The sequence below is a fragment of the Sorex araneus genome, chromosome 11 (assembly GCF_027595985.1).
Source record: "Sorex araneus isolate mSorAra2 chromosome 11, mSorAra2.pri, whole genome shotgun sequence".
Lineage (NCBI taxonomy): Eukaryota > Metazoa > Chordata > Mammalia > Eulipotyphla > Soricidae > Sorex > Sorex araneus.
Window position 1 is genome coordinate 26,764,725 of NC_073312.1, and position 23,936 is coordinate 26,788,660.

General features: G+C 44.1%; 1 protein-coding gene across 3 annotated transcripts in view; it reads left to right on the forward strand.

Moving 5' to 3' along the window:
• ERLIN1 (ER lipid raft associated 1) overlaps nt 1–19,357 on the forward strand; it is a 37,117-nt gene extending 17,760 nt beyond the window's left edge. For all 3 annotated transcript variants that reach the window (XM_055119450.1, XM_055119451.1, XM_055119452.1), the window contains exons 9-12: nt 2,907–2,998; nt 13,485–13,574; nt 14,614–14,693; nt 17,128–19,357. In XM_055119450.1, coding sequence (XP_054975425.1) covers nt 2,907–2,998; nt 13,485–13,574; nt 14,614–14,693; nt 17,128–17,349 — 484 coding nt within the window. In that variant the 3' untranslated portion in view covers nt 17,350–19,357. The remainder of the gene's footprint in view (nt 1–2,906; nt 2,999–13,484; nt 13,575–14,613; nt 14,694–17,127) is intronic.
• Nucleotides 19,358–23,936: the final 4,579 nt, after the last annotated feature.

A 23,936-nucleotide genomic window follows, 5' to 3' on the forward strand; every position in this document is an offset into this window, starting at 1 on the left:
GATTCCTGTTGGTTTTCTTGATAAGTGAATATTTCAGGGGTAGTTTCAGTGACTTAAGGATGTGGTTTGCTGTAGAACTATTAGTTGAAAGCCTACAGGAACTCCTCTGTGAATATCCTAGCTATTGAGGTTGAAAGAGATTATCTAATTTTGTTGTAGTGTTGTAATAGTAAATACTAGATTATCTTGTTGATATTGGAGTTTAGTTTTCCATTGTGTGTGATTGTGTATTTAAAATCAGACCTGGATCTTTGGCATTTGCCTTTTGCCTTGCCTAAGTTCATTCCTGTTAATCTCCTCATTTACATGTCTAGAGCTGGCTCAGAAATAGTTATTGGCTTGTTCGAAATTTGTTTCTAGAGTGTTAAAGGCTCTCTTTTAGGGAAATATTTATTGTGATTAAAATGGCAGTATTATTTGAATATGTCAGGTGCTGAAAAGCAACAAAAGACTTTAGAAAATTTGGTATGTTCATAGGAAATATGAAATGCTGGAAAAATAACTTCGTAAAAGTCAAGATTTCAACATATATAATGGGGGAGGAAGCTTAGGAAGGAATAATAGTACTTCTTTATGGAGTAATATACTTTAGAATTTTTTGCGGGGAGGAGTGGGTCATACCTGGGCACTCTTGAGTTACTCATGACTGCACCCGGGAATCGCTCCTGGTGGTGTTTGGGGTGCCCTATGGGATGCTGGGATCAGACTCGGGTCAGGCCATGTGAGACCAGCACCTAACCCACTGTAATATCTCTCCAGTCCTCAAATCCTTTTTATTCCCAGTTTGGATCTTCTATTAAGCAAAGTTTTACCTTTTTCATTGAAGGAAAACGCTTTTTTCTGGGGGGGGGGGTGGGGTGATGCTACAGCTGGGGGCACTGGCAGGTACTGGCTCTGTGTTTGGACTTGCTCCTGGATGGGATTCAGAGGTGCTTGTTAGGGGACTCTAAAGCATAGAGTGCCAGTTGGGTGAATCATGAACGTTATCATTAAAGAAAATAATAAAAGAAAAAGGAAAATTAGAAGTTTTGAAAACTTTAGATTGACTAAACCTTTAAATATGAGAGTTTCTGGTGGTGGATAGGTGAATATTGTGTGTGCTGTGCCCTTAATGAACTCATAGTATCTGGAATGGCATTTTATGGTTTTATCCTCACTGACTGGAGAAAAGGAGAGAGCTTTTGTTGGTAGGGGGGGGGATTACTTGGCATTACTTTGCAGATAATTTTGAATCTTTCCTAATTATATAAACTCTTGGAATTGCAGAATTAAATGTCACCAAGGGTCCACCCAGTCTAAACCACCCTCCAATAGTAATCTTTAAAAAAAAAATATTTCTGCCATATAGTCACCAATATTTCTGTTAAGCTGATGGTAATATTTAGTTGACTATACTGACTTAGCTCTGACATGTCATAATTTGGGAGTTCAAGTGTGAATTGGGATTGTATTTATTCAGTAAAAGCTAGCAATTTCAAATAAAAGAAAGGTGAGTCTTAGCTCAAAGGAGAGATGGCTGGGGACCCAAAGTTCACCACAAGCTTTGCTAGCCAGCGAAGTGTTGGCTGCCTGAAGCAATCACTGCTTCCTGCTCTTCACTTAGAGTAGACTGGGCTTCATCTGAAGTGTCTTACTCTTTTATGCTTGGTTGGTTGGTTGGTTGGTTGGTTGGTTTGATTCGATTCTTGGGTCACGTCCAGTGTTGCTCGGGGGCTACTCCTAGCTCAGTGCTCAGGAGTCACTCTCCTGTGGTGCTGGGGATCAAACCCAGGCCTCCCACGTGCCAAGCATATGCTCCGGCCTTTTGAGAGATCTCCCTGGCCCTCGGAGGGGTTTAGTATCATATCCCATTCAGAAAAACCATCCCTATATAATATATATTTTTTCTTCTTTTTTTTTTTTTTGCTTTTTCGAGTCACACCTGGTGATACCCAGGTTACTCCTGGTTCTGCACTGAGGAATTACCCCTGGCGGTGCTCAGGGGACCATATGGGATGCTGGGAATCAAACCCAGGTCGGCTGCATGCAAGGCAAATGCTCTACCCGCTGTGCTGTTGCTTACAATGAACCCAAAGTAGGAAGGCTAGACGGTTTACCAAGGTCCTCCAGCCCCCAATCCCTGTATTTAATAGTCTTGAGTATATTGAACTATGGCAGAATCTGGCAAGCTCCCCGTGGCATATTCGATATGCCAAATACAGTAACAATAACAGGTCTCATTCCCCTGAACCTGAAAGAGCCTCCAATCATTGGGAAAGACAAGGAGAAACTGCTAAAAATCTTAGGGCTGGGATGAATGGAGATGTTACTGGTGCCAACTCAACCAAATTGATGAACAACGGGATGACAGTGATACTGTGATAGTCACCCATATAACACTTGTTCATGTTTAGTAATAAGTTAATTATTTCCATTCTTAGAAATTTCTTGATGGAATCCAAGTTCATCACCTCATAACTTCTCTCTAGTTACATAAGTGAAGTCACTGCCCAGGGGTGTCCACCTGAGGAGGTGCTGACATCTGTCTCCATTTTGCTGCCAAACCTCACACCCGAGGGGCTGGAGCTACCCAGAGCTGAGAGCCTTTTGTTAATTAGCATAGTATTAGCACAAAAGCCTACCTCCAAGCAAAGGGAGCATTTATATTCTGAAGGTATTTTCAAATCAGGGACCTTTATGTGCTACAAGGAGAGGAAATGGTCAAACTAAAATTCAGATGTGACTTTGGGGGACTTGGTAAACCGTCTAGCCTTTCTACTTTGGGTTCATTGTAAGCAAAATTGGGTAAGAGCGCTCTTGATCACCATGAACCAGAAAATCTTTGTTGAGAATGCTTCTTTGGTCGATTGTCGTGGTTGATGCTCATTAAGAATCATTTCTAATGTTTACAATATTTTGTTTGACAGGGAGGCTGAGAAGACAAAACTTCTTATAGCTGCACAGAAGCAAAAGGTTGTGGAGAAGGAAGCTGAGACAGAAAGGAAAAAGGCTGTTATAGGTACTTGAATTTCTTTTTGAAATGGATAGCTCTGTGTTTCAATTTTGATTCATTCTCTGTCAGTCTCATGTTGGATATTGATAGGGGAGAGGAGGGCACAAATAAGATTGCATCATAGAGTCTTTAAAGAATTCTAGGAGCTCATTGGTATAGTCAGATATCTTGAAGCCTTTACAAGTGTAGGTGAGGTGAGGGGGCCAGGAGCTGGCTTGTGGCTTCTGAGATCAGAGTTCAAACCCCGGTGCCACCACGTGTGCCAAGGTGATCGGGAAACTCCCCCTGATCCACGGTGAGAAGGAATTAAAGGGGCTGGAAAGATAAGTACAGTGGGTAGGGTGTTTGCCTTGATGCCTGCACCTGAGTCCTGACAGGGTGACCCCTGAGTCCGCAGAGCCAGGAGTAAGCCCTGAGCACATCCATTGTGGCACAAAAAAAAAAAAAAAAAAAAAGTATGTGTGACAGGGGCACTTAGTGTTAGTGGCTTCAGTGTACCCACTGAGCAAGGTGGTCACATTTCAAACCCCACCACCAGGGCGGGCAGTACAGAGTACTTGAGCAACAGAATACTTGCCTGTTGGATTTGGTCCACGGCATAGTGGAGAAACAGAAGCCACTCACGAGGCAACTCCGACAGTTTTGCTGTTAGGGATCCCCAGTGAGCAAGACATAGTGGCCTAGAAAGCACTAAGCAGGAAAACATGGGTCCTGAATAATTCCCCGATGTAGCACCTGTGCCAAGGTGTTCTGATTGCCCACTCCTGGGAGTGAGGACTGCAGAGAGCGCAGAGGGCTGGAGTGCATGCTTTGCACATAGGAGGCTCAGGTTTGTTCCCTGGCACTGCATGGCCTCATGAGCCCTACAGGGAACAACCCTTAGAACCCACTGGGTGCGTCCCCAACCCCAAGGCCAGGGCCAGAGAGTAGCTCAGGCTGCAGGCCCCGACTTCAGTCTCTGGCACACAGGCTGCCCAAGCACCAGTGGGTGTGGCCAGGCTGACCCCGAGCATCACCAGGAGTGACTCTGGACTCCTCAAATAGGAGGTAGCCCTTTGAAAAAAAATTTTTTTAAATTTTTACCAGTGGGACCCAGTACTTAGTAAACTGCTTGGCTTTCCCACCATGCCAGGCTGCCACTGTTGTCTTTCTGAGGGACAGGAAGTGTAACTGGGTCTGGGGCTGCTCTGCGCTCTGTAGAACTCAATGCCAGGAGTTACACTAAACTCGGGGTTCCTACATGCACGCTGTGCGCTTAACCCCCTGACCTAATTTGACCTTTCTTCAACTTGCTTCTGTTCTGAAGTTGATGTATGTCTTTCCTGTTCCTATTTGTACATGCTTTTAAAGTTTGTAATACTAAACAATTCATACAGTTGTTTTAAAGTCAAAGAATTATGTAGGACTTGATTACTTTCACCACTTTTTCACCCAACACTGATTTACTCATATTAATATTGATGCATGAATAAAAGGTAGTTCATTTTTAATTGCTGTGTGTTCCAGTTTAGGAGTGAGCCTCCGTTCAGTCAGTGATGAAGTTAGGTAGTTTCTCTTTTTTCTTTAGTATGAGTAATGCTACGGAGAGACCCTTCTGTGTCTCTCTGGGTTCATGCAAGAGTTTTCCTAGACTGAAGCCAGTCAAGTGTTTCGGTGGTTAGAAGCTCCTGATCCATGGTGAAATTCAGAATGTTAGCCTTTGATTTTGAGTTTGTTTTCGTCTTTCGGTTTTGATCACAGTCAGCGGTGCTTGGGCTGTTCCTGGCTCTGTGCTCAGGAGTGACTCCTGGCGGTGCTCCTGGGCCATATATGGTGCCCAGGATTTGCGCTAGGACCAGCCGCATGCTAGGCCAACGCCTTACCCCCTGCACTATCTCTGACTGCTGAGAAGTCTCCTTTAGCAGTTTGACACAGGTGTCGGGTCTGTCTTGGGGGGGGTTGGGGGGGTACTGAGCAGCGCTCAGGAAGCCTGGGGTAGCTTTACATTGGCGATACTCAGCCAGTCAGCCCAGATGGGCGATGCCCGGGGGACAGTGCGTGCAGTGCCAGCGACCAAACTCGGGGCCTTGCCAGGCATGTCTCCCGCCCCCGAGCTGCCTCCCTGGTTCTGTCTTCCCACCCCCCCACCCTTCCATCTTAAGTCTTTTCAGTTGAATAATTAAAAAACCTAGAGCTTACCTTTTTGTGTTTTCATTTTTTAATGTATTTTAGTTATCGTTACTTAGAGTGTTAATTAAAACACAAATTTGTGGATTAAAATGTCCCCGAAAGCCCTTTCTCTCCCCGGGGAGTGAGCAGCACTGTGCTGGTGTCCATTCTCGAAGGCCTGTTCTCTGAGGAGACGTGCTGGCTCATAGGGCCTTCAGGTCTTTCAAGTCATGATGCCAAATTGATTGCCAGGTCTAGCTGACCCTCTCTAGGAATACATTTTTTTTTAAAAAAAAATTTAATTGGCATCACCACAAGATACACAGTTAGAAAGTTGTTCGTGCTTGAGTTTCAGTCACCTGTTGTTCCAACACCCATCCCTTCCTCAACGTACATTTCCTGCCACCAGTGTCCCCTGTTTCTCTCCTGCTCCTCCTCACCCTGCCGGCCTGCCTCTATGGCAGAGAATTTTCTTTCCCTCCCCCCCCCCTCTCTCTCTTTTTCTTTTTTCCTTGTAGGCACTGTGGTCTGCAGTACTGTTACTGAAAGAGTTCATGCACCTCCCTCTTCCTCCTTTCAGCACCCAGTCCTTGTGCAGAGTGATCATTTCTAGCTGCCATAACTGCATTCTTCACCCCCCGCCCCGCTCCCCCCTTTGTGGCAAGAGTCCTACCATGGATGAGTCCTCCTGGCCCTTGTTTCTGTTGTCTTTGGGTACTAATTCTCTGTACGTGTTTTTATATCCTGCAAATGAGCGTGATCGTTGTATGCCTGTCCCTCGCCCTCTGTTGCATTTCACTCCACATGATACTCTATATGTCCATCCATGTATCAGCAAATGTCTTGACTTCCTTTATTCTAATGACTATGTAGTATTCCATTGTGTAAATGTACCATAGTTTCTTTTTCCATTGGTCTGTTCTCGGACAACCTGGTTGTTTCTGGCAATTACGAATAGTGCTGCAATGAGCATAGACATACAGATGGCTTTTCTGCATTGTGTTTTTGGGCCCCCGGGGTCTGTCCCAAGAGCAGTATTGCTGGGTTATATGGAAGCTCAGTTTTTAGTTTTTTGAGGAATGTCCATATTATTTTCTTTTTTTTTGTTTTTTGGGTCACACCCAGCAATGCTCAGGGGTTACTCCTGGCTTTGCACTCAGGAATTACTCCTGGCAGTGCTTGGGGGACCATATAGGATGCCGGGGATCGAACCCGGGTCAGCCGCGTGCAAGGCAAACACCCTACCCGCTGTGCTATCGCTCTGGCCCCAGTCCATATTATTTTCCAAAAAGGCTAGACCAGTCACATTCCCACCACAATGACCAAGAGTCCCTTTCTCCCTGCATCTGTGCCAGCGCTGGTTGTTCTTTCTGATGTGTGCCAGACTGTGGCCCAGCAGTGGCTTGAGCCCCACTTTTTTCTACTCTGTATTGAATTTCTGTTTCTGAATACTCTCCTTAACCTTTGAAATTATCAGAATTTATGCCAGTTTTATAGTGGACTTGGTGTCACTTAATTTCAATTTTATTTATTTTGGTTTGGGGGCCATACTGATGGTGTCCAGGGTTTACTCCTGGCTTTGTGCTCAGGGGTCGCTTCTAGTGGGGCTCGAGGAACTTCGAGGGCTGCTAAGGATTCAACATGGGCGACCCACATGTTACGGCAAGTGCCCTACCTGCGGTACTATCCTGCCCCGTAATTTTTTTTTTTTTTTTTTTTTTTTTTTTTTTTTTGCTTTTTGGGTCACACCTGGCGATGCACAGGGGTTAGTCCTGGCTCTGCACTCAGGAATTACCCCTGGCCGTGCTCAGGGGACCATATGGGATGCTGGGATTTGAACCCGGGTCGGCCGCGTGCAAGGCAAACGCCCTACCCGCTGTGCTATCTCTCCAGCCCCTCCTGCCCCGTAATTTTAATTTCTTCAATTATTAGTAAAGTTGAATATTGTTTATTGTTCATTCAGATTTTCTTTTTTCTTGGTGGTTCTGGGTATCAACCCAGTGCCCCACAATACAGTACTACTGAGCTACACCTATGGCCCCAGATTTCCTGTTTTTATTTTTATTTATTTATTTTATTTTTGGCTTTCTGGGTCACACCCGGCAATGCACAGGGGTTATTCCTGGCTCTGCACTCAGGAATTAACCCCTGGCAGTGCTCAGGGGAATATATGGGATGCTGGGAATCGAACTCGGGTCGGCTGTATGCAAGGCAAACACCCTATCCACTGTGCTATTTCTCCAGCCCCGATTTCCTGTTTTTATATTAATTACCGAGATATTAATAACCTTGGCCCATTATGTGATGACTTTTCAAAATTGATATATAGAAGTTACTGATACCTTCTGGATATGAATCTTTTCCATGTTTTTATGCATTGCAAATGTTTTCTCTCAACTTGTGGCTCAGTTGAGAGAAACTTGGAACTTACTCATATATTTTGTGCATATATATTAGTCTGTTGTAATCAGATTCATCAGTCATTTTATTTCTGGCCTGTACTTGTCCTGTCTTGTCTAAGAAATTTCTTTCCCAATCCCAAAATAATTTATTCTAGAATTTTTGAAGTTTTTTTTTCCTTATTTAGGTTTCAGTCTACCTGTAATTTAATATTTAGCGTGACATAAAGAAATCAGGTTTACTTTTTCCAAATGGTGAGTTGTCTTAAGGCTGCTAATTAGTTTATTATTTTCTCTATTTCTAAGGCCGTGCTTGTTACATAACAAGATCATGTGAGCATATATGTAATGTGTTCTTTATTTTGTTTAAAGTTTTTGGTCTACACTTTTACAGCATTACTTTGTTTTGATTACTGTAGCTTTTATGTCAAGTTTTACGAGTGGGAGAGCACGTTTTTCCTTCTTTTCTTTAACTTTCAGTCTCTAAAATTGTTTTGAACTATTTTACGCCCTTGATTTCTCTGTTAACTTTTAGAAGCAGCTCCTTAAATTCTGTAAAATACTCTGTTGGGATTTTGATTACCTTACCTCTATTAATCAGTTTGGAAAGAATTAAGAGTATTTATATAGTAAGTGTTAAAACATTTGCTATATTTGTTTATGAGAACTCAGAAAAGTCAATTTTCTTAAAATTCGTGCCCATTCTTTTTTAATTTGAACGTTTGCCCCTTTCCTTCAGTTTTTGTTGTTTGCTGTGATGTGTGGGGTCTCGCTGGCATTTGGCTTGGTGCTTGCCTGAGTCGCTGGGCGTGGTGCTCACACCCTCCTTTGTGGCGAGCCAGACCTAGGTGGCTCTTGTTCTGGTCCCGAGATCCCAGTCAGGCAGCTGGTGGTGCCAGGATCGGGCTCACAGCCCTCTCCGTGGAGCCACTGCCCCGGGCCCCTTTCACTTTGTCTTGGGGGTGTCACTCAGCCGTGCTCAGGACGGGAGGTCCGGGAGCCACATGGGCAGTTCTCGGGCAAGTAGGCCAGTGGCTCAGTGAAGGGGCCAGTGGAGGTGATGCTGCTGGGGCCCTGCAGGGTCGGGGGTCACCTAGGCTGCCCCAGCGGTGCTCAGGGGCCTGGGAGAATACCTGGCAGTGCTCAGGGGACCGAGTGGCGCTGGGACTCAAAGCTGACTTGGCAGGGCCAGCTCCCAGACCGTGTGCCGTGTCCCACCCCTGGGCCCCAGTTCTTTATTAGAGATTTTTCCCATGTATTCCTCAAGGTCCTAAAATTGCCATTATTATAAATACGCTTTCTTGCCTGTAAACAGGCACATTTTCTTCCTGGTAATTGTGTATGTACTAAGATACATATGTTATCTGTATGTTAATCTGTTGTTGGGTAATTTTGCTCAAGATGCTCTTTGTAAATCTCTTCCTCAAGTCAGTGCAGTTTTGGGTTTTGCTTGTTTCCTTTCTAGTGCTACATGATTTAGTTCTTACCTTACTGTGTTAGACTAAGACTTCAGTGCAATATTGAAAAAGAAAAAGGTGGTGAGAGGAGTTTTGCCTTGTATCCTTACCTTAAATAGACCCAGTGAGACTTGCTGTATTTCACTTCTGTTGAGTTAGTGCATATTCTTCTGTATTTTTGCTGAGAGGCTTTTTAACAGTTGAATGTTAAATTTGTAATATTTTTTCTCTATTTCTTGAGATGACTAAATGACGTTTTAAAAAGCAGTTAGTAGAGATTTTCTAATGCTGAATTGTTTTATTTGGAGGGAATTAATCCCACTTTGTCTTGATGTAGTAAGTTTTCCCTTATTTAGAAGTCCTTGTTGGTTTCTTTAGATTTTCATTTTTACTTAAGATCACCTTACCCTTTTCTTCACTCACTTGTTTTTTTGTTTCATGGTTATATATGGTAGCCTCAAAATTATTATAGTGCATATCTTCCTTCTCTGTTCTGAAATAGTTTATGTAAAATAAAAATTTTTACTCTGTAGATTTGGTGAAACTCATTTGCAAAAACCACCTTGGTTTAGTGGAATTGTGCTCTTTTTTGTATGGTTATTTGTTATTTGTGGCAATGTTTTCCTATTGATTTAATTTCTATAATAGGTATATTGTTGATACATCCCTTTTTCTTTTTTATGTATTTTTACAATAGTTTAAGGTCTACTCAATTCCTCCTCCCAGTTTTTTTTTTTAAGTCAGTTCTGGCAAATATATTTTTCTAGAAAATTAGGTGTTTCATCTGCTATTTCAAATTTGGGGGCAGCAATTGGCAGAATTCTCATAGGATTTTTAAAACCCTCTATCAAATCTGCATGCTCCTATTTTTATTCCTAAATTTATTTGTGCCTTCTCTTTTGCTGATCAATTTTACCATAGACCTGTTATTGAATGATGCTTGCAAAGGACTGGATATTTATTTAGTTGATTCTAGTGTCACTTTCTTTTCAATTTCAGTTATTTACACATAATTTTATTTTCTCCTACTTTTTGGGAATTTATTGTTTTGACTAATTTCTTGAGTTACAGAGTTATATTTGTCTTTCCTAATGGAAATATGTTAAGATTATAAATTTTCTTTTAAGTTATTTTTTATTTATGTTTAAATTTTATTTCATTTTTCTTAGTTGAGTTACAATGAGATACACATTTACAGAGTTGTTTAAGATTGGGTTTCAGTCATACAATGTTCCCGCACCTGTCGTTTCACCAGTGTGCGTTTCCCACCGCAGATGTCCCCGGTTTCCTCCCCGCCCACCAAGTTAGGCTTTAGATGCATCTCAGAACTTTTTAGATACATTCTCTTAGACTCCACTTTAAATTTTTTTAATTGCCATTATTTTTTTCTTTACTCATGAGTTATTAAGAGTATAATTTTTCAGTTTCTGATCAAATGGGCTTCCCTGGAGTTTCCTTTTTGTTGATTTCCAGTGTTAACTAAGCCTTGGAGCCATAGAACGTGATCTGTTGTGTGGATAGTTTAAGTCCCGGAAATAAGTTGCCTGTTACTCTTGATTTATAAATACGTGTGCTTGGGAAGGTTGAATGCCTGGTTTGTGTTTGTTGGGAACAGGTTTCTCTGTATTTCTGGTAGATCACATCTTCAGTTTCTTCAAATTTTTGCCTTGAGCTGTCAGTTGAGAAAAGTGTGTTGACAGCTGGATTTGTGGGCTTGTTTTTATTTACATATTTTGAGTCCGTATTATTAAAAATATTTAGGTTTAGGATTGCTCCATTTCCCTGAAGAATTACTTCTGCTGTGTAATAACCCTCACAGAGGGTAGGGCGTTTGCCTTGCACACAGCCGACCGGGGTTTGATTCTTGCGCCCCTCTCGGAGAGCCCGGCAAGCTACCGAGATATCTTGTCTGCACAGCAGAGCCTGGCAAGCTCCCCGTGGTGTATTCAATATGCCAAAAACAGTAACAAGTCTCACAGTGGAGACGTTACTGGTGCCCGCTCGAGCAAATTGATGAGCAGTGGGATGACAGTGATAGAGTGATACCCCTCGTCATGCTTTTTGGCGAAAGGTCTGTTTTGTCTGATGATAATATAGCAATGCTAGATTTCTTTTGGTTATTTTCTTGGTGTATCTTTTCCCATCCTTTTACTTTCAACTTTTCTATGTCATTATGTTTTAGGTATGTCTCTTGTAAAACAGCATATAGCTGGATTTTGTTATCTTAACCAGTGTGAGAATCTGTCTTTTAACTGGTGAGTTTAGTCTTTTTTATATTTTTTGTGGTTACTATTATGTTTGGATTTGTTACTTTGTGCTATTTACCATGCTTTATTTTTTCCCCTCTGCTTTCACCCCACTTTTCCAATTGGTATTTGATGGCCTGAACTGTCTTAATTCAATTTCGTTGTTTTATTTAATTAGAAGTTTTATGTTCTGTTTTCGAAAATGTTTAGTCATTTCCTGTAAAATGTTTACAAGCATATCTGATTCAACAAAGTCTCAAGTTAATTTTTACCATCCTCTTCTTGAGCAATACCTCAAAATGCTTTGACTTTTATCACAGTTGCTGCTGGTTTACTTTTATCCCCATTGATTGTTATCACTATCATTCTTAGAATAAAAGTTTATTATTTGCTTTGCACGTGTTAAATAATTTTTCCTTTCCATTGCTTCTGGCAGTTCATTCTTTTTGTTGTTGTTGTTGTTAACTATATTTTAGTGAAGGCTAAGAAGTGGGAAACATCGTTAGTTTTTTCCTTAGTCTAAAATGTTTACATCATTCTTGAATGGTACTTTAGCCTACAGAATTGCAACTAAACTTTTCTGTGTCACACGGGCAGTATTATTTTAGTTTTACTTGGCATCTTTTTACTTTGAAGACTTTTCCTCTGTGCAGCCAGTTTCTGTGATGTGTCTGCATGGAGAAAAGATCACACTTCTCACCACATGCTGGGTGGGTCAGCTCTTTACTAGTCTCTCGGGACTGCAGCTTTTGGTGGTCTCATCATGCAGGAGTCAGTCGCATGTCCAGAATGTCCAGCCTCTCCTGACCCTGCATGGACGGTGAACCAGACCCACTCTCCCTGGGACCACCGCTGTCCTGGCTCTCCTCCCAGCCTCTGCTGTGTCTCTTGAGGGACTTGCCATCATTCTCTCACAGGATCTCAACCCTGTGTTTAAAATGGATTTCTTTCATCTGACGCTTAAAGGCATGGCCAGCGGAAGGGTCTTCTCGGGAGCCTGCTTTACAGTTTCAGAGCCAGGAATCGGATCCACTCTTTATTGGGGTTGAGCTCACGGTGGGGAGCTTGACCTGCATCGCTGCCTCCACGCCCTGTGCAGGGGCGTCCACCGGGCTCTCCGTCCAGCTCCAGATTCCTTTCGTCTTACTGAGGTTCTATCAGGAGTTTCTGCTTGTTTCTAAATTTCTAGCCCACCGGAACCATCAGTTTAAGCTGATGAGGAAACAGGGACGTGTGCTCTGGCGTAATTAGTAAGATACTAGAAGTGGGAAACGTCTTTAGGTGCTTAAAGACGAAACTACTTGGACCTTTACTTCCCTTCCTGCTTCTCTCAGGATCAGAGATAAAATGTGTTAACATTCATTTCTTTGGCCAAAAAGGAAACCGAGAGGTTTTAGAATTTTAGTGCTAGTATTTAAACTACAACTAGAAATCTTCAACCTATACTCAGGTTCTTTGGTTAGGACACACGGATTTAAAGGATTCTCAGAGTGTGAACAGTGTCCAGAGTGAACAAGTACAACTAGCAGAGAAAAATGCAGCTAGTTGTATTTGTTCACTCTGGACACTGTTCACACTCTGAGATGAATCATTCTCACTCTTTCCTCTAAGAGCCAGAATTCTCTTCCTCTGCTACTGTCTTTTTCATGTCAGTTACCTAGTACAACTTCAGTTGATTCTGAGTATCTTAAAGCTAAATTCCATAGTCTTGTGACTTAAAACAAGTGTCTTCTAGTCTACTTCCTATTCTTTTTTTTTTATTGTTGTCTTAGCTCTTGACCTTCTTTCTTCAAGTCTTATTCATATTGTCTTGTTCGTGAGCTTTCTAAATCTTGTTTATTTTCCTCAAGATTTCTTCCAGAATGCCTTCTTTTTTCCTCCTGGTACACAATAAAGTTGTCCTGTGTCAGTCATGCATTTTCGTTGCTGGTTTTTGTTCTGTGCACTATCATGAAGTACCTTTTTTTCCTGCTAGCTGTGAATCATCGCTTTTCAGTCCCATGAAGTACTGGAATGGTTACTTTTATATTCCTTTTTCACACAGAACTAGCACTGTCAAAATCGTGAAGGAGGAAATAAATTCCCATTTGTTGTTATGTTGTTTCAAGAATAGATAAAAGTTAATGAAAACAGTTAACCCACAAAACATTGTTTAATTAGATATTAGACTCTGCTGCTGATTCTAAGTGCCTCCAGAATGACAGTGTTTTTAAAAAATGTTTTCTCTTGTTGTAAATTATAGAAGCAGAGAAAGTTGCGCAGGTGGCAAAAATTCGGTTTCAGCAGAAGGTGATGGAGAAAGAAACTGAGAAACGCATATCTGAAATTGAAGGTACACCACCCAGGGAGAAAAGAGTTTCTGGCTATCCTGAACTGCTTGTGGTTATAGGAGATGGGGAAGTATTGGGGGATGGGTGAATGTTCGCTCTTTAGGAGATAGCTAACCTAATGACCTAATGTTTTAGATCAATTTTTTAAAAATTGGGGCCAGAGAGATAGTACAGCAGGCGAGGCTCACAGCCTTGCACACAGCCAACTCAGGTTCACTCCCCAGCCTGGAGAGTATGGTCCCCCAAACAGGAAGTGATCCCCGAGTGTAAAGCCAGGAGTAAGCCCTGAGTAAACCATTGGGGGTGGCCCCGACTGACAAGCAGACAAAATTGCTGCCCCATCTCTAGCTCTTGGTTTGGTTTGTGACAGTGACTAATTTAACTTTTACTTCCTTCCGTAAATTGGGGCTCTCTTCTCAGCAGAAGGAGAGATTATCCACAATCAGTTGTAAAGAGTGTACAAGCTAAGAAGCCCACCAGCACCACCACCAATTTCTTTTCCTACCTGTCTGCCAAAACACAGGAAGGACGAGGGGAATCAGAAGCTCCTGTGTGCACAGGGCTGTCAAATGTCTGATTACCGTTGTACGATGGTGATGTTCTCAGTCTTGTTCACAGTCTTGAAGACTAAATATCGAACCCCTTTTGCTTTTCTCCTTATCATTTGGTATGAAACTAGCTTAGATCACAGTCAGAGGTGCTGGGGACAGTGCAGTAAACAGGGTGGTGCTTTTTGTGTTCTTCCTTAGTACTTTAGTAACAGTGAAGCCTTTGCCCTGGGTGAGGCTTGAGGCCCTGGGTGGTGGTGCTGGAGGAAGGAAGGAACCGCTTCCTTTGGGAAATGAAGAGCTGAGGTTTAGCCCACCCTCACGAGCAGAGTCCCCCTCTGAAAAGGATCTGCCTGGGGACCCGGACTGGGCAGACAGCTTGTGTTTTCAGGGCCTTTCCGAAAGGTGAGCCAGTGGATGACTCTAAACTCTGAGCAGCTCAGGAACTGGGTTGGAAGCTTGGTTTGAAGCACCTTCACTCTTTCCTTTGCAGACGCAGCGTTCCTGGCCAGAGAAAAGGCGAAAGCAGATGCTGAGTATTATGCTGCACACAAGTATGCCACTTCAAACAAGGTGATTTGCCCTCTCTGTCCTGCACTGGAAGACAGTGTGGCATCTCATTTTCCTGAATGAAGGGTGTAATGTGATAGGGCTGATTTTAATAGTTGCTCAGTGATCAGCCGATCATTTAATAGAGTAAGACATTAGGTGCACATTAATTGGGTAGGGAACTTTGTTTATAGTTTATTTTCAAAGAGTGCTTAGGACAGTAGTTGGCAGATATATAAGTGTAGGTTGGATGCCATAAATCAGGAAAATTGATTGTCTTCTCTTCAAAATGACGTGAGAGACTAGAAATGAGTCAAGTTAATTTAGAGTTGCTGTTCAGATGGTAGGTGATGGTACGGCATGAGAAGCTTTCCATTGTTGAAGACGGCCTCGTGCATGGGGGAATATTTGTATTCCTGCTCTTTACTATTAAATGGCAGTAGGGCTCATCAGTAACTTTTGCAGTCAGTCTCCAGTTGAGTGCTGTTAATTTGATTTCTCAAATGTTCTGATCGTTGGGGAGTTTCCTGTGGAAGACTTGAGAAAAGGGGATTGGGTAACGTGTGCGTGAACATCTTTTGTATACATATGAGAAGGGTTGGATGGAGAATACAAGCTTAGTAGTTAAAGAAGTGAGACAGTTGTTCAGGTGTGTGATAGGTTTTAAAGAATTAAAGACTTAATGTATAAACAGGGTTTAAGCTTTCAATTTGAAAGGAGTTGCATCATTTGTATTCAGAATAAATGATAAAACTTAATAAGTTAATCAAATGAGAGTTGTCCTTCAAAGTCCCGCATAAATTTAAAAATAAGCCTAACATATTGGGAAAATGGCTCTGTAGAAGTAGACTAGAATGGTGACAAGATGACAGCAAGGCGGGAATTGACTTCAGGAAACCAGCATGCTGGCTCTGTCATGGCAGAAGCTGACAGGCCTGTATGAAGGCCTCGCCATTGAGGTCAGCCTCAGTGTTGAAGGAAGGAAGGGTCGTTTTATGCTGCTTTTAAAATGCTACTCTGGGGGCTGGAGTGATAGCACATCAGGTAGGGCGTTTGCCTTGCACGCAGCCGACCCAGGTTCAAACCCCAGCATCCCATATGGTCCCCTGAGCACTGCCAGGGATGATTCCTGAGTGCATGAGCCAGGAGTGACCCCTGTGCATTGCTGGGTGTGACCCAAAAAGCAAAAAAAATAAAAAATTAAATAATTAAAAAATGCTACTCAGATATTGACCTGTATTAATTACACTTCTGGAAATAATTTGATTATTTGTTATGCTCGCATTTGATGGCTGTATTTTGACAGGATATGTCTCAGCTTGAGAAGAAATATATCCAGAGAATGAAAGATGGTGGAAAGCTGTGAAGGACAAGATAGGCTTTTGCGTAGAGAAAAGGCTGGACTTAATAGGAGGAATTTCTAAGAGTCTGTTAGGAACACTAAAATGAGTTTTAGCCAAAACTCTGCTCCTGGAAACATTAGAGTTTGAATCAAACCCAGAGTGATTTTCGTTGTGTATCTTGGAACCATAGTTTTAAGTAAAACAAAGCGGTGGAATGGGCAGAGATTGTGATTAACAAGTATCTTTCAGGAGCTGGAAAGATAGTACATAGTACAGTGGGTAGGGCCCTTGCCTTGCACATAGCCGACATGGATTTGATCACCTGCCCCTCATGTAGTACTCTAGCCCCACCAGAAATGATCCTAGCTCTCAGAGCCAGGAGTAAGCTCTAAGCACTGCCGGGTGTGACCCCAAAACCAAAATAACAACAGCAAAAAAACCCAAACCAATTATCTGTTCATCAGAAACAGGTTAAATTTCCACCTTGTGGGGAGAAGTAGGAGGCCAGACCTGGTGATTTCATTAAGTCTTTTCCAGTCCTAGAAAAATATCATAATCACAGTTGACTGTAAAGTGATGAGCCCAAGCGCATTCTTAGAAACCCTGCCATCGCTTCTTCGGCCTGTCCATTTCTCTCAATAGAAATGGCAAAAATTCCAGGTGGAGTTTAGAAGATGAAATGAGAGAGTATGTGTGGAAAGACTTCATAGGCTTTACATCTCTCTAGAAATGTTAGTTATGAAAATTACTGTTATAATTGTTTCCCCTAATTCTCATCTCAATCCTTTTAAATAGTATCATGAAAATATGAGCAGCTTCTCCTGGGAGAGGGGAGTGACTTCCTGCAAGTTGTTCATGTGATAGCCAGTGTGGGCAGGGGTGTAGATGTTGGCTCGGTGGCCTTATGTGTGAGTTGGATCCCCTCAGCTGGTCCCCCGGTACTCCTCCCCCTAAATGTGCACGAGATTCATTGGCCACTGTTCATAGTTGAGTCATGGTACTCAGGAGAGCTGTGCATGTGAGAGAGAAGGAGGGAAAAGGGAAGAGAGAGGAAAAACCAAACAAACACCTAGCCCCCGAGGGTCCTGATGCATTTGTCTTATTTGCCTCCACAGCACAAATTGACCCCGGAATATCTGGAGCTTAAAAGGTACCAGGCCATTGCCTCTAACAGTAAGATCTACTTTGGCAGCGACATCCCTAGCATGTTCGTGGACTCCTCTTGCGCTTTGAAACATTCTGATCAAAGGACTGGAAGGAAAAGCTCACTCCCCTCTGAGGAGGCTCTGGAACCCTCTGGGAAGAGCCCCATCCAAAACAAGGAGAGCACAGGTTGATGCAAGAGGTGGAAATGTTCTACCCTATTGAGATGTGGCCCAAGGGGTTAAGTGGGAACAATGGTTACGCGACTCTTCAGACTCACAGAGAACCCGTGTTCCATTCTGCCTCTCATTTGGTCGTCCTGATGTACCGCTGGTTGCAGGACGGAGCCAGCTGCTGACACCCGGCAGGTCCTTGCAGCCACAGTCTTATCAAATATTCTGTGTTCCTTTCTGAACTGGTACTCATGAATGAGGGAAAGAAAATCTGATGCTAAGATACTGCCTGCACTGGAATGTTCAACACTACACATATAACAAGCTGGTGTTTTTCTAAGCTGAGATCTATTGAATAATGTTTACATTGGTCCTTGGGGAAATGTGTGCTCAGCCATGCAAGAGCGGCCAGAGCGAAGAACAGCCGGGATGTGGCGAGTGTGAAGAGGCCTGACTCCGCCTGCATCAGGCTCGCTCTGTGGACGCTGCTCCTTGCATTTTGCTGTGGCATTAATATCTAGGCCCTGAAGTTCCCCCTGGAAGTGATGTTCCACTTGAGCAACCATTTACTTGATATGATTTGCACCTTTTTGTTTTCCTGCAGCCTGGCTGGTGGCCTGCAGGGACGTGTGCTTTGCCTCCCAACCAGTGAGTCCTCATAGAGATTCCTAATCACTAGATTATTTCATTAATCGGCTCAGAGACAGAGCGTGGTTTGAAGTGCTGGGCGAGATGAAACCTCTGCTTTGAACCAAAGCTCTGGGGCCTTCCATTTCCCACTTTGGTGGTGACTGTCTGCCTCACTGCCCCGGGCCACGTGTGACTAAGGTGCCTGGTTTTTAACCACAGTTAGCTCCTTACGTGTCACCTCTAGCTCTGGCTGGCCAAGAGCAGGACAGGAGCAGCATACCATTCCTCGCTGTTTACTGCACAGTATTGCATCATCTTTACAGGAAACCTTTACTTTTAGAACTGGATTTGGGGTACGTGCACTTGCCCCAACACCTCTGCCCTAAAGGCCGAGTCCTCAGGCTGCCGTGGTTTCTAGCACGCTGCTTCTGCTGAAGGTTGTTTGTGCATCAGGAACCCACTCCGAGTCACTTAGGAAACACCTCTAGCCACTGTCAGCCGTCTCCCTCTCTCCTGGCCCTGAGATGCTAAAAAAGCAAAGCTGTTTTTTTCCAACATCCACCTTCCCGGAGCCTCAGGAAGCCATGACTCCCTGAGTAGCCTGTGGATTCTGTCTTCAGTGAGAGATTGGCCGAGTTTGCCTGTGGCTCTCGGGGGCCTGGTGGATTGGACCATTTCCCCGGGAGTGAGCTTTGCTGAGACCAAGTATCACGTCATTAGGCCCGAGTTGTGCAGCTCGTACGGCGCCTCTTATGCGTGGGGTGTTGAAAGCAGACAGAAAACATGGGGCCTCTTTGAGTTGGTCCTGCCAGTCTCGTGGCAGTGTGTGGGTTGTGCCAAACACTCAGTGGGAAGAGAAACCCCAGATCTGATGGGTCTTTTTTCCTGGGCCTTATACAATAGATGCATTTGTAATATGGAAAGATTCTTTTTTTTTTCCTTTGCTCATTTAATAATAATACAAGAGTTTTGTGTTCCCAAGCCCTCCTTAAAGAACTTTTTGAAAATATAAACTCTTCACCTGTCGTTGCGTTGCTGCAGATAAATAATGATTGTTGTGGGAAGTCTGAATTATTGACCTTCATGCTTTTATTCCTAGACATGTTTTCTATTCACATGAGCTAAGAAGCTGTTGCCCCAAAGTCATGGATGTGGGTTTTCTTACAAGTCACAGCCCTGGTGGCAGAGCTGAGGAACAGGGAAGTAGCTTGTGAAGTTAAGAAAAACATACTTCCACTGAACTCCATCGAGAGTCCGCGCCTGCGCCCGCTCGGGAGCTCAGTCTGCCCCTCCTTCAGGGATGTTCCTTTTGGCAAATATACACTGTAATCTCGAAGTCTAAATTTCTATGTGAAATGCTACCTTTTTTAAAAAAGAAAATAAAATTATTTTACTATCAGTGATTTGCATTATTGCTGTTTTTCACAGATGTCCAAGTTCTTTTCTCTGGTCTTAACCTGCTCCTAAAACTGCATTGCATTGAGTTTCATGCTTATTTCAACTAGATATAGCCAGTTTAGTTGCTGCTTTGACCTAACTCGAGGTTTATTTTTTTTTTTACATTCATCCTGAAATGTTGTGTCTCTGGTGTTAGAATTTTTAAGACGGCTGTGAGACTGCCAAGGCTGGGAGCACAAGATCACATGCAGGAGTCCCGGGTATGCCCAGTGCCCCAGGCATCACCAGGAGTGACCCCAAAATGTTGAAATAAAAATTGGTTTGGGTTTGGTGATGTGGCTCAGTGGTATGGCACTTACCATGCACATTGAGGCCCTGGGTTTGATTCCTGACTGGGGCCAAGGAGGGGGCTCATGGGAGGTGGGGGGTGCCGCAGGTTCCGCCTCACTGGATAGAAACAGGTGCCTTCAGGCACAGTCAGGACAGTCTCAGCATTGGAATGAGATGACATCAAACCACACATGGTTCTAAGACCTCTGTGTTTGTCTAAACCTCTGCACAGTCTCCCCACAGTGACCTCTCAGGTCCAGAGCCTTGGGTGATCCCTCTGTCCCTACACCTGTGTTCCATATACCTGGCTTTCTTTTCTCTTTTGGTGGGGGGTCATACCTGGCAGTGCTCAGGGGTTACTCCTGGCTCTGCCCTCTGGAACTACTACTGGCGGTGCTCGAGGGACCATATGGGATGCTGGGAATCAAACCTGGGTCAGCCTCATGCAAGGTAAATGCCCTGCCCGCTGTGCTCCAGCCCCATACCTGGCTTTTTTTTTTTAAAACAATTATTTTTTATTTTTTTTATTTATTTATTTTTAAATTTTTATTATATCACCATGTGGAAAGTTACAAAGTTTTCAGGTTTATGTCTCAGTTATACAATATTCAAACACCATCCCTTCACCAGTGCCCATATTCCACCACCAAAATCCCCAGTATACCCCCCGCCACAGCCCCCCCCCCAACTGTATAACTGATGAATTTCACTTCATTTTCTCTCTACCTTGATTACATTCCATATTGCAAAACAAAACTCACTATTGTTGTTGGAGTTTCCCCCCAAGGAAGACAGCCCTACTAAGGAAGCATTTGATAATTGGTTTGTCATTAAAAGATTGTATGTTTTCAGTTTTTAGAAAAGGTCCCGCAACCCGGAGCCGTGTTAGTTGCTGTTCAGTGTCGCCAGGGTTCCATCCGGAGAAGGTGTACCAGCTGTACCTCCTCCGTCTGGATCCCTGGTGTTGTTGGCCTGGATTTGGGTCCGGAGCATTTCTCCGGCCGCGTTGCTCACCAGACTGCCTGGCCTCTTCTCTGTTGAAGGTGGGAAGATATACCTGGCTTTCTTAAAGCCCCAGATTCCCCCTGCTAACTAGTCTGCTTCACCGAGCCCACCCTAAACTGCCTACCCGGGTTAGAGTCCCACATTTACACCGCAGGCCATGCATTGCTGTGTGGTCCCTGCTCATGAATGCTCAGCTCTAGGCCTGGCACTTGCGTGGAATCTATTTATTCATGTCCAACAGGCTCATTTTAGTTGGTTGATTCTGCCACAAGAAAGGGAATGTGAAATGCAGGTGAGTGAGTGGTGGGAGAGGGGAGAACACAGAAGTAGACAAAATCCGTGGCGGGACTTGGTGTGTTTACGGGAAATTTCCTGGCACCTCTGAATCTCGTTGCCCCTCCCACTGCCCTTTTCTCTGGGTGTGGGGGATGCACCAAGAGCAGTGATGGCTGTGCTTGGCCACCAGGGCGAACGGAGGCCCATACTTGTTGTGTCACCTGGAGTACGTGTAAGTCCCTGGTAGCAAGGAGCCCCAGTGCCTGTTCTGAACAGTTGCCTCATCGAATGCATTGGATTGGCTTTCCAGCTGGTATAACTAAGCCAGTTGGAGTTAGAATCTCAACCAGAGCCCCTCCAGGAACAACCCATGACAAGCAGGACCAGCTTCTCGGCTTTCCTTACTCTTTTTCAGTGCAGCTACTACTTTTCCAGTTTTCAAAAATCCGACTTTGTGTTTCTATTTTCCGTCTGCTACAGACTGTCCCCCAAAAGTCATGTCGAAGCCCTAAACCCCAGTATGATGGCTTTGGAGGTGGGACCTTTGGGAGGGAGCTGAGTCTCTGGGTAGAGCCTTTCAAGCTGGACTCAGAGGCCCGCCCAGGAAGAAATTTTTTGATAAATTTGCACAATTTTGAATTGGGCGTCTTTTATGAACCCTTTGTAACTAACTAGCGCACTTTTAAAATCTTTATCTTACCTATTTTTTCTTTTGGTTTTGTTTTGGGGCCACACCCGGCAGTGTTCAGGGGTTACTCCTGGCTCTGCATTCGTGAATCACAAGTGGTGGGTTCATATAGGGACCATATAGGGTATCAGCGATCAAACCTGGGTCAGCCACAAACACTTCAGCTGCTATGCTATTGCTCTAGTCCTGTTTTACTTTCAAAGAAAAATCATACTTGTACATTGAGTTCTTTGTCGTTTTACTATACATTAAGTCTGTTGTTGTGAGAATCTCCATTGTTAGGTGAGCAGAGATTGTTCACTATCGTTTTGCTCCGGTTGCTACATTACTTTTTGCATCGTAAGTTCCCCGTGTATTGGACAAGCATTTGCTGACTTGTAAATAATGTGAGGTTTCTATTGCTTCTCGCACTGTGTCAGGAAGGTGATGAGCCCTGCAAACGTTTGGGGCCTCTCTGAACTGGTGCTCCTCTGATCTGGCCAGCGTCGCCCCCGAAGATGTCTGCTCTAGTGTGTATCCGAGTGAGATGTGCAGAACGATACTGGCTCCACAGTGGGGGAGGGACCCTGTGTGAGGACACGTCCATCCTTGCGTGGCACTCCGACAGAAGGAGGCAGTGGTTTTTAAATACCACGGTGTCTGGTGCTCCTACTGCCTGTGACCCGTTTCGGCATGTGCCCGACCCGGGTTTGATCCCCAGCATCCCATATGTCCCCCTGAGCCCCACCAGGAGTGATGCCTGAATGCAGAGCCAGGAGTAAGCCCTGAACACCACAGGGTGTGCCCCCAAATGATGGGGGGGTGGGAAAAAAAAGAATCCTCACATGATGCTATGGTGCAGGAGCCAGTTCATACACCCAGGGATCTCTTACTAGAGAAGAGAACATGCCCACAGAATTGGAAGTGGACACTCACTGTAAAAAATTGCAAAGGCGCGCGCTGGAGTGGGTGATGTGTGTGGTGTGTACTGTTGTCCGAGGGCTCTCAGGGTGGTTCTCTTGCGCGCGCCGCTCGAGTTTGGTGTTCTCGAGTCACTGTATGGACCGGATCGGGATGGCTCCTCTTTGTGCTCTGTTTCTGTGTGTGCCATTGTGCTCTCTTCTGTCTGTCTCTGTCTCTGTAGTCTCTCCTCTGGTCTTTTCTGACCTCTGTCTCTGTTTCTGTGTCTTCTCTCTCCGCTTCTGTGTCTTCTCTGTTGCTTCTGTCTTGCCTCTGTCTTTCTCCCTCGCTTCTGTGTCTTCCTCTTGCTGTGTCTTCTGTCTGTGTCCTGCTGCCTCTTCTTCCATCTCTGCTGTCTCTCTCTTCCCCCACAGTTTTAGTTTATATGGCAATCACATAGGGTGGTGACACAAAGGTGGGTTAAACATTAATAAATCAACAAAGAGGGGTAAGACCACTCTTCCAGGAGATTAACAAAAATTTGATCTAAGGAGATTACTCCAGATTACTAGGAGATCCGCTCAAGGGTGGGGTCCAAACAAGGGTGTGTCAGGGTGTGTCCCTTTCTTCCTTCCTCAGATAGTAATCCACTTAAATAGTTGTAGTAAAATCCACTTCAAATATTTCTAGCAATGTCATTCTGTATGAGCACAGTAAGAGATGTCTCAAGCTTAAAGTTTAGTTCTTTCTGAGGACATCTGACTATATTTTCTAGACCACAGTCCTCAGGCCAGGTTAGTCTTCCTAACCCCAGCAGGGTCCTAGTCTCGTCGTTACTTTTGGATCATGACAGCATTTGTCTATGACCATTCTCTCAACTTATAGTTGAGTATTGTGGTGCTTTGGCCTGGCCCATTTCGATGCCAGGATATCTCACAACTTGCCCTGGGTCCATTCCGTCCCTCATCGGGACCCTGCTTTTGAGGTGCTAGGAACTAAGGGCAACTGAGTTGAGAAAGCAGATGCCCAGGAGTAAATATTATTGGAGTCAATCAGCTCTCAAGTTGCAAAGCATAATGTTAACTGTCTTCCTGTGTCCATACAGAAAGGACATTGCTTTAAGGTAAACTAAGTTCCCTGTGGCAAGGCGGAAAGGACAAACCCAATGTTATCCTACAACTCACCACCACCACCACCACCACTACCACCGCTACTACTTTGGTTGGGGGTCACATCTAAGTTACTTCCAGCTCTGGGCCTTGGGGTTGCCATGCCGCCGTGTTCGAACCCAGGCCTTCTGCATGCAAGGCAAGCACCCTACTCACTACACTCCTTCCAGTCCAATCCATTAAACTTAACAGACATCTCACTGAAGATGTGCAGATGGCAAAAAAGCATGTGA